The following is a 17,664-nucleotide window of genomic DNA, read 5'->3' on the forward strand; positions in this document are numbered from 1 at the left end:
GGGAAAAGATTTGGAAATCATTGTCCCCATAGAGTGAGAGTAGAAGGTAAGGATAGATGGGGTAAGGGTCTGCTGTTTATGTAATAAATTCAGCAAATTTTTTTTTCAGTGCATACCTGTCCCAAACATTTTAAGAATTTGATTAGAAACAAATGTACAAAGATCCCTGTCTTGTGAAGCTTATATTCTAAGAATATTTACAGTTTTTTCCATATTTAAGAAACAGTAAGAAAAGAGCCCAGGCTTGCAAACAGTACTAAATATATCACCATAAATGATCATTTGAAGGCTTCACAACACCCTATGAGGTAAGCACTGCTATTATCCACATTAGTCTCAGAGAGGTTCAACGACTTACCGCAATAATTAGAAAGGGACTGGGATTGGTGTCCCATTTTTTTGAATCTATAGCCAAAGCTATTGCAGTGAGTAGGATAAAGCTGGAAATTTGGCGACTCGGGGTTAGGTCTTGTTTTCAGACCAGTAAGTGCTTGACATAGGGGCCCAACACCCCAAGCTTAGGGTATATAAACTGGTAAGGAAGAGCCTCAGTAGGAGCCCCAGAAAGGGATCGTGAAACATTTGGTATGAGCTTCACTGTTAAGAGGAAACCCTTGCCACCAACAGAAGCGTCCCATTCTGAGAAAGGGGCACCAAAGCGAAGCGACGACCTGGGGCACTGCTAAACTGCCAGGATTATCTAGTCATCGAAATCGTGTTTATCAAGGGCTTTCCTTGGGCAGGTCACTGTCCTGGGACAGGTTCAAGTTCCTGGCGGTTTGAATTAGGGTAGTGGATGTGGGACTCAAGAAAGTAGAGTGACAAGAGTTGGGGACTGACTGGTTGAGATGACAGGGTTGCCCAAATTTACACTCCCTTTACCCTCCCCCACCCCCACGGGCTATACACGGGAATGATGGAAGAATCCCATTCCAGCTTCAAAAAAATCTCACGTCTTGCGAACTGGATGGCTGGGGCAGACCAGAGGCTTGTCCACACAGTTAGGTCACAAAGTTAGTGGAACTGGATCGTCCAGGCTCCCAAACGGGACCTTTCACCTTAAAAAAAAACAAAAACAGTTTGTATTTGCAAATTCTTAACAGTGAGCATGTATTACTTTTGTAATGTTGTATGTACGTATGTTTAAGTACATAAAGTCAGAAAGGAACCCGAGAAAGCCAGTTACCCCGACAACCCACCGCCCTGCGATGGGTAAAGTCCACCCGCCACCGTGCCGCCGACTCGGATCCAAATTCGCGCCAGGGATCCGGAAGCTCCGCTCGGCTGTCTCCGGGAAATTCCGGAGCAGCACCGGCCGCGCTGCCCCGGGAGTCGAGTTTCGGAGCGTGCGCAGAAGGCGTCGTGGGCGCATGCTCCGTGGCGGTCCCGGCCCTGAGGATTGGCGCCAGCGCGGCCCAGCCCCCGGTCCTGGCCCGGCTGGGGGCATGGCGGCCAGCCTGTGGATGGGCGACGTGAGTGAGGGCGGCCGTCGGGTCCGACAAGGAGGAATCTTAGTGTCCGCAGGGAGGAAGGGTGTGAAAGGGAGAGGCCCTCGGATCCCACAAAGATGGAAGTAAATGGGAAGGGGAGTTCTTTTGGGTGACACAGAAGCGGGTCCCAGCATCCAGGGGTAGGGGCTGAGTCTGAGGGGAGGGGTCCTGGGGCCTGGCCTGGGTTCATGGAAGGGAAAGGGAGGTTCTTTGGGGACTGAGAATGGGAGGAACCCCAAGGATTTTGAAGGGCTGTTTGGCTTTAAGACTGGAAGGTTGGGGTTCCTAAATCCAAGGGGGAGGCTCCCTAAAGGGAGTAAAGTTAAAGGGAAGGGACGCAAGGGACTGGAAGCGCGGAGTTGTGGTTCAGACACTCTGCAGATGAAACCTGCCCACACACCCTCTCCCTCGCCCGCAGCGTGTAGCTAACCCTGGGCTGTGGGGAAGGGGCCCTGGAGCCGGGAATGCGGAGCCCGCCAGCTGGCCTGAGTCGCTCTGCCCTTGTATTTCCGCAGTTGGAGCCCTACATGGATGAGAACTTCATCTCCAGAGCCTTTGCCACCATGGGGGAGACCGTGATGAGCGTCAAAATTATCCGAAACCGCCTCACTGGGTAGGTTCTCTCCTTCCATCTTCTCAGTTCTCCCTTAATTGCGCTGCAAGTGTCATTCGGGTGACTGTAAACATCGCACAGTCAGGGCTTCTCACCCCTAATAGTAGTTATTATAATGTTATAAACGCTAACATTGAGGGCTTATTGAGAGGAGATACAGCATTCTGGAGCCTGCCAGTGTTTGAAAAGCTATGTCTGTTTTGTGACCTTTGGTAAGTTATTTAACCTCTCCATCTCCTTCACTTTGACTATAAAAATGGAGATGATTATAACACCTACTTCATAGAGTTATGGTGAGGATTAAATGAATTAACTCACATTAAGCATTTAGAATAGTATCTGGCATATGGTATATGCTCAGTAACTATATACAGATTATGATCTGTTAGGTAATAAGTACTTTAAAATCAGTTTTTAAAATCACAAAAACTTCTGAACGAAGTGCTGTTTTTAGAGAAGCTTAGTAACTGTCTTCAAGTTGCATAGCTATTAGATGACAAGCCAGGACTTAAATTCAATTCTGTCCCCAAAGCCATGAGTGCCCCCTTAACTTTTATGCCATTCATTTAAAAATTTATTTATAGAGAGACACTACTGTGTACAGATTCCCATGAAATAAGCCAGACATAGTCAGTCCCTCCTCTCATGGAGTTTACTCCATTCTAATGGGGGAATGAGAGAGGAAGGGTGGCTTGGTTAAAGTGTCTCCGGGTACACCAAGACGTTGCGGGTTCGATCCCCGGTCAGGGGCATATGGGAGGCAACCAATCCATGTTTCTCTCGCTCTCCCCCTTCCTCTGTCTCTAAAAGTCAATAAAAATATATCCTAGGGTAAAGGACAAAAGGAACAAACTACTTACATAGTAACAACATGAATGAATCTCAAAACATTATGCTTCATGAAAGAAGCCTTACTGTATGATTGCACTTATTTAAAATTCTAGAATATACAAAATTAGTCTGTGGTGGAAGTAAGTCAGCATCTAGAAGATTTGCGCGTTTCATTGCATGTAAACCAAAAGAGAAAACTGGAAACAGTAATTGAACTCTAGCTGACAATATTCATGTTAAAGTGATTGAGGGGAGTATACCAATATCTACAGCTCACTCTGAAATGTCAAGACAATAAGGATGATAAATGGGTAGAAGGATGGGTAGTTGGATAAAGCAGTATAATAAAATATTCATTGTAGTTGGTGCATATTGCTGTACGGTTATTTCAGTTTTTATGTTTAGAATTTTTCATAATATAAAGTGTTGGGTAAAGGATGTAGTCACATTATCCTGAATTCAACCTTTGGCTTGTACCAGCTGTGTGCTTTAAGGCATATTGTATAATCCTGTTAAGTCTCAGTTTTCTCATCTAAGGAGGTGTAATGCTTTTATTTGCCTCAGAGTTATGTGAGGATTAGGTGAGATGGTACATGTGAAGTGGCTGGCACAGTGCCTGGCCCATAGCAAGTGCTTGGTAATGGTCAGATTTTACAGGTGGTAGTCTTTACATCTGTGAGCCTCAGGATTCCAGCACACATGAGACAGATTTAGCCCACCATTTTCTTAACATCAACAAACATTTATGGAGCTCATAGAGTCTGTTCTGTGATCCCTGGGCTCAGGTACTGCTCTTGGTTTTGTGTCCATAAGGTTATTCGAACTGAGGGTCTAAAGTAGTATTTCCAGAAAAGTTTGGATTCTTTCACTGGTAATAGCTTTAAGATGGATGTTAAGGAAGTTAACAGTTTTCAGTATCTCTTAGTAGGAAGGGATATCAGGATATAGCACATCCTCCTACTTAGATCTCTTAGTGATAGTATCAAAATTAGAACACCAGGAATCTTACGGGTATCCCCCGATAGGTGTGAGGTCCATGGGTTTACTTTGTCTATCTAACTAGATTGTAAGTTTCTTGAGGATAAGAACCATGTTCTCCAACTCAATCAGCCTGCTCTGCAGATGTGATTTTAAAAACACACGTTTTAATATGAAAAATTTCAAACAGAACTACAAAGAATAGTACAGGGAACAATCATGCAGCCACCACCTAATTTCAACAATTGTTAACATGTTGCCATATTTTCCTTATTTACGTAAATCTGTCCTTAGAAAGATAGAGATAGATAGATGATTTCTTTTTGCTGAACCATTTGAAAGTAAATTACAGGCATTGTGACACTTCACTTGTAAATATTTAAGCATACATTGCCAAATGCTGGACATTCTTTTACATAACCACAGTGCTCATATCACAGTAACAAAATGAATAGTGATATACCATATAATGACCAACCTGCATTTAAATTTTTATAATTGTACCCACACTATCTTTTATAGATTTTTTGGTTTGTTTTGAATGAATTAGGATCCAATCAGAGATCAGATCCTGCATTGCATTTAGTTCTTTAGTCTGTTTTTAATGTAGAAAAACCCTCCTCTTTCTTATAAACATTGACTTTTTAAAGAGGTAAAATTAATTGTCCTATATAAGGTCCTTCATTCTGGATTCCAGTCCTATATTCTGGATTTGTTTCCTTTGTGGTGGTGGTTTACTTGTTCTGTCCCTAGTATTTCCTGTAAACTAAAGGTTTGATTGGATTGTATTAAACATTTTTGGCAAAAACACTTCATAGGTAAAACAGTACATCAGTGTTTACTAAGTCTGGGACTGGCCCACATTGACAGTCTTTATATTTGTAAGTTAGTTCTGAACTGGAATTTGGCAGGGAACCAAAACAGTCTGGGCTCTGATTAGAAAAACATTTTTCCCTCCCTTCAGGCCAAGACTGAGTCTCTCATCTGGGAACTGTATCTTTAACCATTCTTTTTCTCTTTTCTTTCTTTCCAGGATCCCAGCTGGCTACTGTTTTGTAGAATTTGCAGATTTGGCTACAGCCGAGAAGTGTTTGCATAAAATTAATGGGAAACCCCTTCCAGGAGCCACACCTGTAAGGACGCTTAGATAATGATGATGTTGCCGTTTTTATTGTAATCAATCAATAGCTATCATTTATTGAATCCCTACTGTATATTTATATTATTTTATTTAATTCTATAAGAACCCTGAAGAATAGGCATTGTTATCTTTGACAGCCTGGGAAACTGAAGCTCAGGGAAGTGAAATGACTTGCTCAAAGCAAAACAGGTAGTAAGTGGCAAAGCCAGGATGCAAACTGAAGATTGGTTGACTGAAATCCATGCCCTTTCCACTCTGCACCTCTGCCTCCCTTAATGAAAGACTTGAAACTAGACCTCTTGCCTGACTGAGAAAATAGAACAGGCTGGCAGTAGTGAGGACACATTTCAAGAGAGTTACATTCTGCTCTTCCCACAGTTACTTAGCTTACAGCTGCACCAAGCTGGCACACGGGGGCTCATAGAACCATGGAGCTGGCAGTGCCCTTAGCGGTCATCCGTGCAACCCCCTCATTTTATACAGGAGAAAAAGCTGAGGCTTAGAGAGGGGGAGATGTTTTGGCCAAGGTAATTTATTTCAGTTTTTTTCAAATATTGTTTGCCTCTTATGACACCTTTCTCTGTTTTAGTTTGTTTGTTTTTAAATTTCCAGGCAAAACGTTTTAAACTGAACTATGCCACTTATGGGAAACAACCAGATAACAGGTAAGTACAGAGTAGCCCTGGGGTAGCTTCAAGCCCCAGGAAATGTCTAGAGAGAAACAGGGTGTGTCGCTGTGCAGGTCACTACGAAAGAGGAGGACAGGGAGTTGAGTTTGGCTCCACTTTGCCTCCCTCCTGAATGATGATACCTTCTCGTTGCCCACTGGTGGTCCTTCCTGGTATGCTTCATGTTGAGGCCCATGTTTACTCTATATTTGGTCTCTTTCTAGCCTTCCACCCCGTTGAGTTTTTATTCCATAATAATTAACTTTCTGTAGCAATATAATTTGATTTGGCATTTCAGGTTGCTGTTTGAAAACTTTAAAACAATGTATCAAAGGCTTTAGAAAGATTTGTACCCACTGACCCCATAATTCTGCTTCTCAGAATTTATTCATAATGTGGGTAAGATTAGCCTCAAAGGTGTTCATTAAAATATATATAGTGGGCAAAATTGGCGGGAAACCAAATAATCTAATAATAGGGAAGTGGTTTAAATTACAATATGTTCATTAACAGGAGTGTGATGTGTCCATTAATAAGTCACGTTATAGCAGAATAGTGACATGTCAAGATGTTGGCTGTGTTAAAAGTGAAAAAATGCTAGAAACAAAACAAATGAATTATATCCAACTTTTATCAATTCAAAAGAAGCCAAAGGGGAAAAGAGTATATATATTAGTGTTCATTGATTACCTTTAAGTGGTTGAGCAATTGATAATTTTATTTTTCTTTGTCCATTTGTGTATTCTGGTTTTACACAAGGAATAGATATACTTGATATAAGAAAAAAATAATGAGTTTGTGGGTGTTTTTCTGTTTTTTAGGTTTTTTTAAAAGAATTGTTTTAGAATGGGTTGGCAAACTATGGCCTGCTTTGTATCACCTGCAGACTAAAAATGGTTTTTACATTTTTATAGGATTATGAAAATAGACAAATAAAAAGCGACAAAGACCATAGGTGCCCTGGCCCTTTACGGAAAAAGTTTGATGAGCCCTATTAAAATTTGGGAGATTGCATTTTAGCTAGGTTTTAGGTCTTTAGTAGATAATGTCCAGTTCTCATTCATATTCTCTCTCTCTCTCTCTCTCTCTCTCTCCATTTAAATTAAAAATATGCGATGACCACAAAACATCTAGTTTTATCTTTTGAGTACCTCTGACCTCAACCCCCATCAGCACTCATGTAATCCTTGAGGCCATACAGGCTGTGTGCAGTGATGAAGGACTTGGGTGGGGCAGGGACTGCTTCCATACCTCTTTTGCCAGGACTGCCAAATTAAACAGATTAGGACCTGGTTAAGGACCCACCAGATGCATCATTCCCTAAGAAGGCCCAGAAAAGATTTATCTAGAATGGGCCAAAAGAGCTCGTCAGAACAAAGGTCTTTGTCTCTGAATCTTACTCTCTCCTCTCAGCCCTGAGTACTCCCTCTTTGTGGGGGACCTGACCCCAGATGTGGATGATGGCATGCTGTATGAATTCTTCGTCAAAGTCTACCCCTCCTGCCGGGGAGGCAAGGTGGTTTTGGACCCGACAGGCGTGTCTAAGTAAGGCCTTACCTGTTATCGATGCCTACCCTGTTAGTTTCAGCATTTTTCTCATAGATTGAAGTATTATAGACAGGCCATGTAGCATGGTAGTTAAGTGCACAAGTGGGTTGAATCCTGGCCCCAATACTGTCCAGGAACACAATGTAGGAGACAAGGTACTGAACTTCTGACCCTCTTTCCTCATCTGTGAAACAGGACTGATTCATAGTATCTGCTCACAGGGGTGATGTAAGGATTAAATGATGTAATAAGGCAATAGGAAATGGTTTATAGGTGTTTGCTATTTTATTTATTATTGTTACTTCAAAAGTGGAAAAGCCTCAAAAAAAGCTCTTTCTTTGGGAGTTTGAATCCTGCTTCTACTATGTCTTTGGGCAAATTAGTAAACCTCTCTGAACTCTAGTTCCCTCTTCAGTAAAATGGGGATACTGTATCAGATATCAAGTTGTTGGACCATTCAATGAGATAACCCTGGAAAAATGCTCAGCACAGTCTCTGGGAAATAAGAAGTGCTCATTAAATATTAGCTGTCATTCATTTATTCCCCCAGTAGAATATGAGTTCAGGAGATCAAGAATCTTGTCTGCTTATGACTACTGAGTCCCAGTGCCTAGAGGCAGACTCAGTAAATACTCGCTGAAGGAACTTTTACAACTGTTACTACTGCTGTTATCATAATGATGATAATACTTCCTAGTAGATTGGGAGGGAAGCTACTGTTTGGGCAGGAACCCCATTAGTGGAGGCATAGAGAGAATGGAGAACTGAAAGTGGGGATTCCTACAGATCTCAGGATCCTCCAGTGCTGGAATCTCGCATTGCTCTGCAGCACGCCTCCCTGATGGGGCTCTCATCCCTGCCACATAGTTGGATGGATTCTCTCTATCCCTTTCAGTCCCTTTTCCATTCTTAGACTTTACCTTCATCCCATTTGTGATCTATATATTGTGTGTGGTTTGTTTTTCTTTCCTGCAGGGGCTATGGTTTTGTGAAATTTACAGATGAACTGGAACAGAAGCGAGCCCTGACAGAGTGCCAGGGAGCAGTAGGCCTGGGGTCTAAACCAGTGCGGCTGAGTGTGGCAATCCCTAAAGCGTGAGTCCTGTGCTGGCAGGGAAGGTAGAGGGCCTCTGCACTGATCCCCACCTGGTCATTCCTCACCTGTTTGTTGACAATCAGAGCATCCACATGCTAGATGGGAGGCTACAGGGAGATTCAGTTCAGCTCACAAGTAAGGAATGCTTGATACGTGCCAGGCTATTGGCTGGCTGTTGGAGATGAATAAGCATAACCCTCTAGAAGCTTATGGTTGGGGCGAGAGCTATGAATGGAGAAGACAGATACATTCAGACGTGGCTGAGAGTGGTGCTAGAAAAGCAGTTTGGCAACACATACATGATGCCCTTGCTCTTTGCCCAGTAGTGCCATTGTTAGAACAACATTTATCCAGAGAATTAATAAGAGTTGAGCAGAAGGAAAAAAATTACAACCAATTTTAGCCTTATTTATATCAATGAAACCTACAAAACCTCTGACTGTCCCATGCTATGGAAATGGCTAAGAATTAATTATCCAAACACTATAGAATAGTGTATACATCACTATTGTACCTGTCATGCTAGGCAGAAAACTCCAAGCAGTTTTCTCTCTCAGATGTAAGACAGCTTCTCTCTGCATTCTACCAAAGGATGGTAGAATCTTCCATCCTTTGGCTAAAGCAGCAATACTCAACTAGGGGCAATTTTTGTCCTCCAGGGGCCATTGGCAACTGTAGACAATTTTGGTTGTTACAACTCAGGGGGAGGGGGGTGGTACTACTGGCATCTCATGAGTAGATGCCAGACATGCTGCTAAATATCCGATGATGCACAGGACAGTCCCCACAACAAACACTTATCTGCTCACTGTCTTCTGCCAAAAGTCAGTAACATCAAGACTGAAACTCTCAAAAGTACAAATTTGGCTGCATTCTTAGGATGGAACTTCCAAATGGCCATGTTTTTTAAAGTGGCAAAAGATTTGGAGGTTCTTTATGGTTTAACTATTTTTAATACAGAGAAGATGAGATTGAGTGATTTCCCCCCCAAAGTGTTTTTTCCCCCTAAACTCTCTTATATATATAAAAACGTTAAAGAAACTGTTTAAAAGAAAGAAATTTCCTCATTACCCTAAAATGACTAATTATAATTTCTGAGTTTGTTTCCAGGCTTCTCCATAGCTAGCCATGATATATTCATATACATATACACATCACGTATGAGTCAGTTTACAACACTGTCGATTTCTTTGTTCATTTTACGGTAACAATTCTCTTTTCCCCCTAGTTTACTCAGTATACACACTTCTCCAAATAGTTGCACAATCATCATCATTATAATATTTTTAATAGCCACAGGTCATTCTTTTGATTGTGTATCTGACAAAGTCCCTTCTGCACAGAGGTTATACTCTGTTATATCTAGTTCTTCCTTGAATAAGGTCAGTATTTGGTGCCTGCTTCTAGGGGGATGTCTGTAAGCACTAGGAACTGAGGGAGATAAGAGGTCCCTTTGAAAGCTAGACTGTAAGAGCTGAGTGTGGAGAAACAGAACAGGAATGTACAGACCCCGGCCATGGAGACTGTACCTCCAATTACCTGAACATGGCAGGAGGCTGGTGGACATCCTTGGAAATATCCATGGAAGGGGAGTCACAGAGGCAAAATATTGTCAATTTTCAGTCTGGCACTGGGCAGGGAGAGGGATTCCATGCTGTTTGACATCATCGAGCCACCCTGTTAGGTGGTCAGATTCGGTGGAATCTGTCAAACTTCTCTGGCTGAGTCCTGCTCACCAAGCAGATGTTGAACTCACAAGAAACTTGGGAAGAGCTCATTCAGACTGAGCATTTTGTGGTTCCTGTGATAGGGATTTCTGTGGTAGTTCAGCTCCTGCTTATGACTTGGTTTCCTCTTTGGTTTCACTCCAGAAATAGAATGCAGCAGTCATGACAACATATTGCGTCCCACATTATGACTGTTATAATTCTCCTTGTAAACCAGCCTCTGCCTCCTGCACTTGTTTGGTGTGCACTTATGATAGACTCTGGCCCATCTGAGTACAATGACTCTAGAAGAGCACTGTCATGTCTTGAGTTATGTTCTTTCATTCCTGTCAGCTGGGACTGTTTCAAAAGCCTACTCACACGTGCTTTTTTACATTTTTGAGAGCAATGGGTCCTTTGCAGGCTTGACATTGTCTTTGGTTAGCAGCCAGGGCAGCTGTACAATCAGGATAAGAAAGTTTTCTGCTGATCCTGGGCCTCAGCCCTGATTGGTAAATGAAGGATATAGGAGACTGGCAACATGTCTTGAGTCTGTCAGGCCAGGTGCTGTATGTAATGGTGTGGTGTTAGCATGAGCCTTGGATTTACATTTGGCTCCAGTCATGGCTGTTGTCTTGGGTAAATCATTTAACCTTTCAGATACTCGGTAGTCTCGTCTGTATAATGGGAATACATAATTGCTCTATTATAGGGTTATGCAGGACTTAAAAACAGGAGACCATATGTGAAAAGTAATTGGTGCAGCTCTTGGTAGCTGTGACTAGTAATGACGATTATACTACTGGGACACTTTTCTTAATTTTCTTTGGGGAAGAGGTGATTAGGTATTTTGTAGTTTGAAATGCTTCTTGGGTCATCCTAAATCCAGATTCTTTAGGCCATGTTTACCTGAGCCTTTTGTGGCTGGTAAAAAAGCAGGCCCCAAGATCTTGAGACGGAAAGTCTATACTGACAAAGTTTGGTAAGAGAGACAAGCCTAACCATTCAGAGCTCCTATTTTTTTTAAAAAATATGTTTTTATTGATTTTAGAGGAAGGGGGAGAGAAACATCATGAGAGAGAAACATCATTGGTTGGCTGCCTCCTGCATGCCCCTTGCTGGGGATTGAACCTGAAACCTGGGCGTGTGCCCCTGACTGGGAATTGAACCTGTGATCTCCTGGTGCATGGGTTGACACCCAACCACTGAGCCACACTAGCTGGGCTGAAAGCTCCTATCTTTAAAGCATGGGCTCTGGAGCCAAACTGCCTAGGTTGAATCACTTGTTAGCTGTGTGACCTTGGACAAATTATGTAACCTCTCTGTACCAGTTTCCTCGTCTGTAAAATAGAAATAATGTATACTTATTGCAAGGGATTGTTGTGGGGGTTAAATGAAGTTAATCTGTGTAAAGCACTTAGAACAGTCTCTGCTGTTAATGTTATGGAAATGTTTGCTCACATTTGTTTATTTTTGGTTCTTCATTGAAGGAGTCATGTGAAGCCCATGGAATATAGTCAGATATACAGTTACACTACAGCCAGTATTACTAGCAGTACATTTGTTTATTTTTGGTTCTTTCTCCATTGAAGGAGTCGTGTGAAGCCTGTGGAATACAGTCAAATGTACAGTTACAGCTACAACCAGTATTATCAGCAGTACCAGAACTACTATGCCCAGTGGGGCTATGACCAGAACACAGGCAGCTACAGCTACAGTTATCCCCAGTATGGCTATACCCAGAGCACCATGCAGGTAACCGTGATTTGGCAAGTTTGCTCTCTTGGGTATGTCATCCTTTAGAGATGTTTCATTCTCCAGGATGGGATTGATAAGGACGGGAGCTTGGGCTTCAGAAAAAAAAATGGGGGAAGATGGAGCAACCTCGTTTCTCTTGTTAAAAATAAGCCATTCTTGTCATGGGCCAGGACTTTACCATCCTTCTCACCCACCTCTCTGATCTCCCGACAGACATATGAAGAAGTCGGAGATGATGCATTGGAAGGTAAGAAAGGATTCCATCACTCACTCATTCCCTGTCAGCACTTATGCAGTGATAGATTTGTGGCTGACACTGTGCCTTCAGCTAATTTACATTCTAATGAGAGAGCCAGTGCATACATAATTACAGTAAGAAGGATGTGTGTTGGCCCTGGCTGATGTGGCTCAGTTGGTTGAGTGTCCTCCTGTACCAAAAAGTTGCTGGTTCAGCTCTCCGTCAGGGCACATGCCTAGGTTGCAGGTTCTGTCCCTGATTCAGAGTGCCTGGTACAGGAGGCATCTGATTGATGTTTCTTTCTCTTCTTTCCCTCTCCTTTCCTCTCTCTCTAAAATCAATAAAAACCTATTTATTTTAATCCTCACCCAAGGATATTTTTCCCATTGATTTTCAGAGTGGGAAGGAAGGAGGGAGACGTCGATGTGACAGACACATCGACTGGTTGCCTCCTGCATGTGCCCCAACCAGGACTGAGGATTGAGCCTGCAACTGAGGTACATGCCCTTGGCTGGAGTCAAACCCGGGGCCCTTCAGTCTGCAGGCTGACGCTCTAACCACTGAGCCAAACTGGCTCGGGCAATAGGTGTAGCTTTTAATAAACATGGAATAGCCACCATTATTTGAGTACTAACTACACATTATCCTATTGTCATCCTCATAGGAACCCTGCAAGGCAGTTGTATCAGCCCGAGTTAAGAGGAAATTTTAACAGATAGATAGGGAACTTAGCCTAGGAAACAGAAGTCCTGGGAGCAGGGAACTGAACCAAGTATCTTGTGTTTTTTGTTTTTAAATCTATCTTTATTGATTTCAGAGAGGAAGGGAGAGGGAGAGAAACATCAATGATAAGAGAGCCATCATTGATCGGCTGCCTCCTGTATGCCATCCAGCCCACAACCTGGGCATGTGCCCTGACCGGGAATCAAACCATCATCTTCAGGGTCCTAAGTCAGTGCTCAACCGCTGAGGCTCTTGTGGTCTTATGGCTGCTGAATGCTTCTCCCCTTGGTGCTCCCTAAATGCATCCTTGGTTCTGTTCCAGACCCCATGCCACAGCTGGATGTGACTGAGGCCAACAAGGAGTTCATGGAGCAGAGTGAGGAACTGTATGATGCACTGATGGATTGTCACTGGCAGCCCCTGGACACAGTGTCTTCAGAGATCCCTGCTGTGATGTAGCCAGGACAAAGGGACAAGCCGGATGGACTAAGTGAGGGAATAAGAGACTCCTTTAAAAACACTTCAAGAACTTTTACCTTTTTGGAAATGTTTTGTACGATTTTAATAATCAAGTTTCCTGAGATTATGAGTATTACTGCAACACTGCTGCCTTTATTTGATAGAGCCATTTGAGTTTGAAAACCAGGGGACCTACTGAAGGGGGCTCAACAAGGTTCCAGTCTGTCTTTGAACAATAATCACTTACCCAGTATTTACCCATACTCCTGGAGATGACAGTATGGAATTTTAAAATTTTTTAAAAATTTGAGAGGGAAAGAAGAAACATCAATTGGTTGCCTCCCATACCCACCCCAACAGGACCAAACCCGAAACCTGGGCATGTGCCCTGACCAGGAATTGAACCAGTCACTTTTTGGTACATGGGATGATACTCAACCAACTGAGCCACATGGGCCAAGGCTGGAATTATTAACCATATGCATCAGTATAGCCAGGGACCTAAGTCCTTAAGGTTCTCTGGGATCAGAACATACGGATTACCTGCTGTGTCAAATGATGGGCCAAGCACTCCCTTCCCTCCAACATTTGCTTCAGGTCTGGCCACTAGTAAAAACCAGTCCAGAGTATAATAGGAAATGATGGGAGTCAGCCAAGATGCACTGCAGACTTACACATCACTTCTAATATCTGAACAAATTAGGAAAGCCCATTTTCCAACTTATGTTGTCATCTCCAATACCTAGGACCTTCTTCCTGAAAAGTCTGGGTCTATGCTAGAAATCTGCTTCAGATTTTAGTTTTGTGCCAGAGGAATCTGGAGGGGTGGCAGGGGAGATACAGCTTGAGTTAAAGTGCCTATACCACAAAAAGCCTTCGAAGATCCACTTAGGCTCAGCAAAGGAGAAATACGTCTAATTATAGTTGTGGAACTGATATGTTGTCCCGAGAGGTCAAACTTAATGTTTTTAAGAGATTGAGATTATGGGTCTTAAGTATTTAGATATGGGAAAAACAATGTGAGGGACATTAAAAAAAAGACATTTCCAGTTTGGCCAAGGTCACTGTTTCCACCTAAAATGACCCATTGGGAAAATTTCCTGGGGTTGAGCCTGAAGAAAGAAGCAGACAACTTCATTATGTCAAGAGTTTATTAAGGGAACTTAGCACACAAGACAACTCATGCTGCAGGGCAGGATGGATGGGGGACCAGCCCCACATATAAGGGGTGGGCAAAGGCCTGTGTGAAGAACCAGCAGGCCTTGGAGCACGGGGGCGAAGTCTGAGGGGATTTATTGTTAGTCTCTGTTCTGGTTTGAATCTAACTCAAAGAACAGTTGGACACTCTCCTTCACAATCCTGTCTCTTCCCATAGAGCTCTCCTGTAAAGGAAGTATAAACCAAGCCAGTGTGTTAATATTATGCCAATTAATCAGTGCCACCCAGTCACTTGCCTAAGAGCTAGCTGGTCTCAGTCCCATATCCGCATTTATCATCCATAGATGTCCACTCAGATTAGGTTTCATCCCAGACCAGTCACCCTAAGAAAAAAAATCCCAAGCTAGACGGCACTACTTGTGCTTCTACCCAATCCATCTTCTATGCTCCCTGGGGAGGGGTAAGATTCTGTGGTTTGAGGTTACCCCAAAGTGCAGGGCTGTCCCCTCTGCTACATTCTACTCTCACTGTACAATGTGCTCTTGGACTTAAGGGTGGGCAAACCGAACAGACCAAATCATACTGTAAACGTTTATTTTTGTTCCCTGGCCATGAGCAGCTAACAAATATAGCACACAAGGCAGGCCACATGTAAATGATGTCAGGCAGTTATTCAACTTACCCAACTCTGTAGATCCTTAATCAGATGAAGACAGGTTACTGGTAACAGACCTAAAAAAGGAGAACACTATCAAGAGGCAAGAAAGCCATTGATAAATCCCTTCCAAATACAGAAATATTAGTTTGGTCAGCAACCACTACACCAACTGCCCAGAGATTCACATACATCCTCCCTTTATCTCATTTTACAGGGCAAGAGGAAACAAGTTAAAAGCGAATTCAACCTTGTTTGAAACTAGCCCACATGCCATAGAACAGACTACAAGCACTGTGAGGCCAGCTTCAGCATTACTTTTCCTCCTTTTACGACCACCAAGACCGGTGTTCAGATCCGATGGGAAAGGGAACCGGAGGGTCAGGTTGTCTTCGACATCTAACTTTACCTTGTTCTAAAGCACAGGACAGCAACAAGCTGGTGTTCTCAGCTATGTCAGACACTGCCAGGAAATGTAGAGGCAACCTGCAGAAAGAAAGTGTGAAAGCTCTAAACCAAAAAGTTGATCCAATACATGGATCTGCGTGGAAGTTGATGGAAACACCTGGGCTCAGGTGAAAGGCTCCCAAAGCTCAGGTTGTGAGATATAGGAAAGGCGAGTGGCAGCTGCAGGTATTATGCTGACCTGAGCTGTCAAAGTCTCTCCAGGTTGCTCTTGCATGCAGTTGGAGATCCCATGGCTACAACCAGCCACAGCCCTTGGGAACATGCTGTACTGACCCACCAGGTAGCTCCCAAACTAAGTCTCCACAAGAAACCTACCAGGTCCCAAGGTGGTTGTCTTCCATCACTGTCATGACTCGAGTCCTCACCAGAAAGCAATTTGAGCCATCCTGCAATCTTCATCTGGCACCGCTAAGATGAGAAACAATTGTCCTGAATGATCTTACTTGATCTTCAGAATTATGAAGGTTTAACTGATACTGACGCCTTAAACTTTTGAGGGTAACGACCTAAAGCATCACCAGGATCTGTGCTGCTTGCCCATAGAGATGTCTAAACCATTCCCTCCTGCTCCTCCATACTATCTTGGCCTCAACAAGGTAATTCTCAAAAGCCTTATTCTGTTAAAACTAATTATCAAAATTCTGTGGCACACCAAAAAAATATATTTTGCTGATTGACACACAAAAAACAGGTATAATTTTGATTCATTCACACCAGACAGCTATTGTGCTGGCATTGTCATTTCTTTGACAATCTAAGGGAAAAGAGGTCAGTGCCCCTGACTAGTCAGGTATTGCATGTTTTAAAAATTCTTGCAACACACTGGTTGAAATGGCTGCCTAATCAACATTTCTGCTGGTCTCTGGAAACATGTCAACTTTAATAAAGTTCTGCCTATATCTGAGAAACAGGAGGCAAAATCAGAACTGTCTTTTCCCGAAATGTTGCAGATCAGTTACAGCAAACAGAACAGCGACCGTCAAGGAAAACTGTCACTCTGGGCTCCTTTTTGACTGCAGCAGCTATGTGGAAGCAGCTGCAGCTTCGATAAGGGCCACAGGGCACTGTGTCACAAGACAGTCCCAACCGCTGCTCAGCCCTAAGACTCACCTGAATCCCGTGCATAATTCTTGCCTACTGAAATTCATCATTCTGAAGCACAGACATCCTCATTACCAATTAGTACCTGAATGACTCTAAAACCCATCCTCCAGAAAACCTTGTCCTTATATCTACTAGGTGACCTCCCTAACGTGTTGTGCAGCCAGATAATTAAGGTGAAGTCACTTGCCCAAGGTCAGCCAGAAGGTAGGTGTCACCGTCAAAGGCATATTCAGATTCGATTCAAGGCCCGGCTGACACCACCACGCGGCTGCCCCCAAATTAAGCCACTTCAGGCCCAGGACTGCCGTGCACCGGCCGCTTGCCCGCGCTACTTACCCGTCACACCTGAGCGCAGAGCTGCGCGGGCCGAGGCGGGAGAAGGGCGCGGCCCTCACGGGCTCCGGCCCCTCTCGCTGCGCATGCGGCCCACGTGCCCTCGGCCCAGCCGGCGGGGAGGCCCGGCTCCTCCATGCCGCACTCAGCATTCTGCAGCTTCGCAAGGTAGCCCAGGTGAGTGCGGGGCGGCTGGCGGCGGGGCCAGGGGCTGGGGCTGGGGTGGGACGGGGGCTGGCGGAGGATGGGCGTGGATGGCAGCAAGCGAGCTCCCCACAAAAGTCACCAGTAACGCGACGGTCGAGAGAAAGGACAGCGGGATGCCGGGCTGGAGTATATATAGGCCCCGCCTCTCGCGGTCGCGCCTAACGATTGGAGCAGCTCACCGCGCAGACCGCTGGGAGCCATAGTCCATTCGCCTTCCGGCTCGGGGCGGGGCGGGGCGTTCGGCTCCCTGTCCAATGCGCGTGCAGGGCGGGGACTTTTCCACGGGAAGTGGAGAAACCAAATCGTTTATTCAGGGACAGTAGAGGCTCCTTAACCTTACTTAGCTCAACACTCACTAAACGTCCCGCGCAGGGCACTGAGCCGCACATGATTCAAACTCGCCGTGCCCTCGAGTTCAGTCTGGGAAGATTTTCAAACCGGGAAAAGGAAGGGCGCCGCCAGGTCCGCCGTGGGCTTGAGGAGGAGCAGC

The 17,664-nt window shown here is 44.1% G+C and overlaps 2 protein-coding genes and 1 long non-coding RNA gene across 6 annotated transcripts in view; 2 read left to right on the forward strand and 1 right to left on the reverse strand.

The window, feature by feature from the left end:
- Positions 1–1,334: 1,334 nt before the first annotated feature.
- Positions 1,335–15,472, forward strand: TRNAU1AP (tRNA selenocysteine 1 associated protein 1). Of its 4 annotated transcripts, XM_081145415.1 has the most exons (10): positions 1,335–1,472; positions 2,006–2,103; positions 4,946–5,045; positions 5,666–5,718; positions 7,135–7,266; positions 8,245–8,364; positions 11,664–11,826; positions 12,043–12,076; positions 13,113–13,280; positions 15,280–15,472. In XM_081145415.1, the coding sequence occupies exons 1-9, from the start codon at positions 1,371–1,373 to the stop codon at positions 13,247–13,249; spliced, it is 939 nt and encodes a 312-aa protein (XP_081001541.1). In that variant the 5' UTR covers positions 1,335–1,370; the 3' UTR covers positions 13,250–13,280; positions 15,280–15,472. The 4 variants fall into 4 exon arrangements, with proteins under 4 accessions (XP_081001541.1, XP_081001540.1, XP_081001543.1 ...); XM_081145414.1 differs by lacking the exon at positions 15,280–15,472 and having other exon boundaries at positions 13,113–13,382; XM_081145416.1 differs by lacking the exon at positions 15,280–15,472 and having other exon boundaries at positions 1,402–1,573; positions 13,113–13,382.
- Positions 14,387–15,932, reverse strand: LOC308561010. Its single transcript, XR_013999420.1, has 4 exons — positions 15,846–15,932; positions 15,472–15,548; positions 15,090–15,139; positions 14,387–14,631 (listed from the first exon to the last, which is right to left on the reverse strand). It is a non-coding gene; the product is annotated as an uncharacterized lncRNA (long non-coding RNA).
- A 1,147-nt stretch (positions 15,933–17,079) lies between these two features.
- GMEB1 (glucocorticoid modulatory element binding protein 1) overlaps positions 17,080–17,664 on the forward strand; it is a 72,189-nt gene continuing 71,604 nt past the window's right edge. Inside the window, exon 1 of the mRNA XM_081145409.1 lies at positions 17,080–17,144. The gene's annotated coding sequence lies outside the window, so the exon portion shown is untranslated. The remainder of the gene's footprint in view (positions 17,145–17,664) is intronic.

The sequence above is a fragment of the Miniopterus schreibersii genome (assembly GCF_964146895.1).
Source record: "Miniopterus schreibersii genome assembly, chromosome: 8".
Classification (NCBI taxonomy): domain Eukaryota; kingdom Metazoa; phylum Chordata; class Mammalia; order Chiroptera; family Miniopteridae; genus Miniopterus; species Miniopterus schreibersii.

Coding starts and splice junctions, on each gene's coding strand:
- TRNAU1AP (XM_081145415.1), top strand. CDS start 1,371: ATGCTCCGTGGCGGTCCCGGCCCTGAGGATTGGCGCCAGCGCGGCCCA. Junction 1,473..2,005: donor CCAGCCTGTGGATGGGCGAC/GTGAGTGAGGGC, acceptor GTATTTCCGCAG/TTGGAGCCCTACATGGATGA. Junction 8,365..11,663: donor AGTGTGGCAATCCCTAAAGC/GTGAGTCCTGTG, acceptor TCTCCATTGAAG/GAGTCGTGTGAAGCCTGTGG.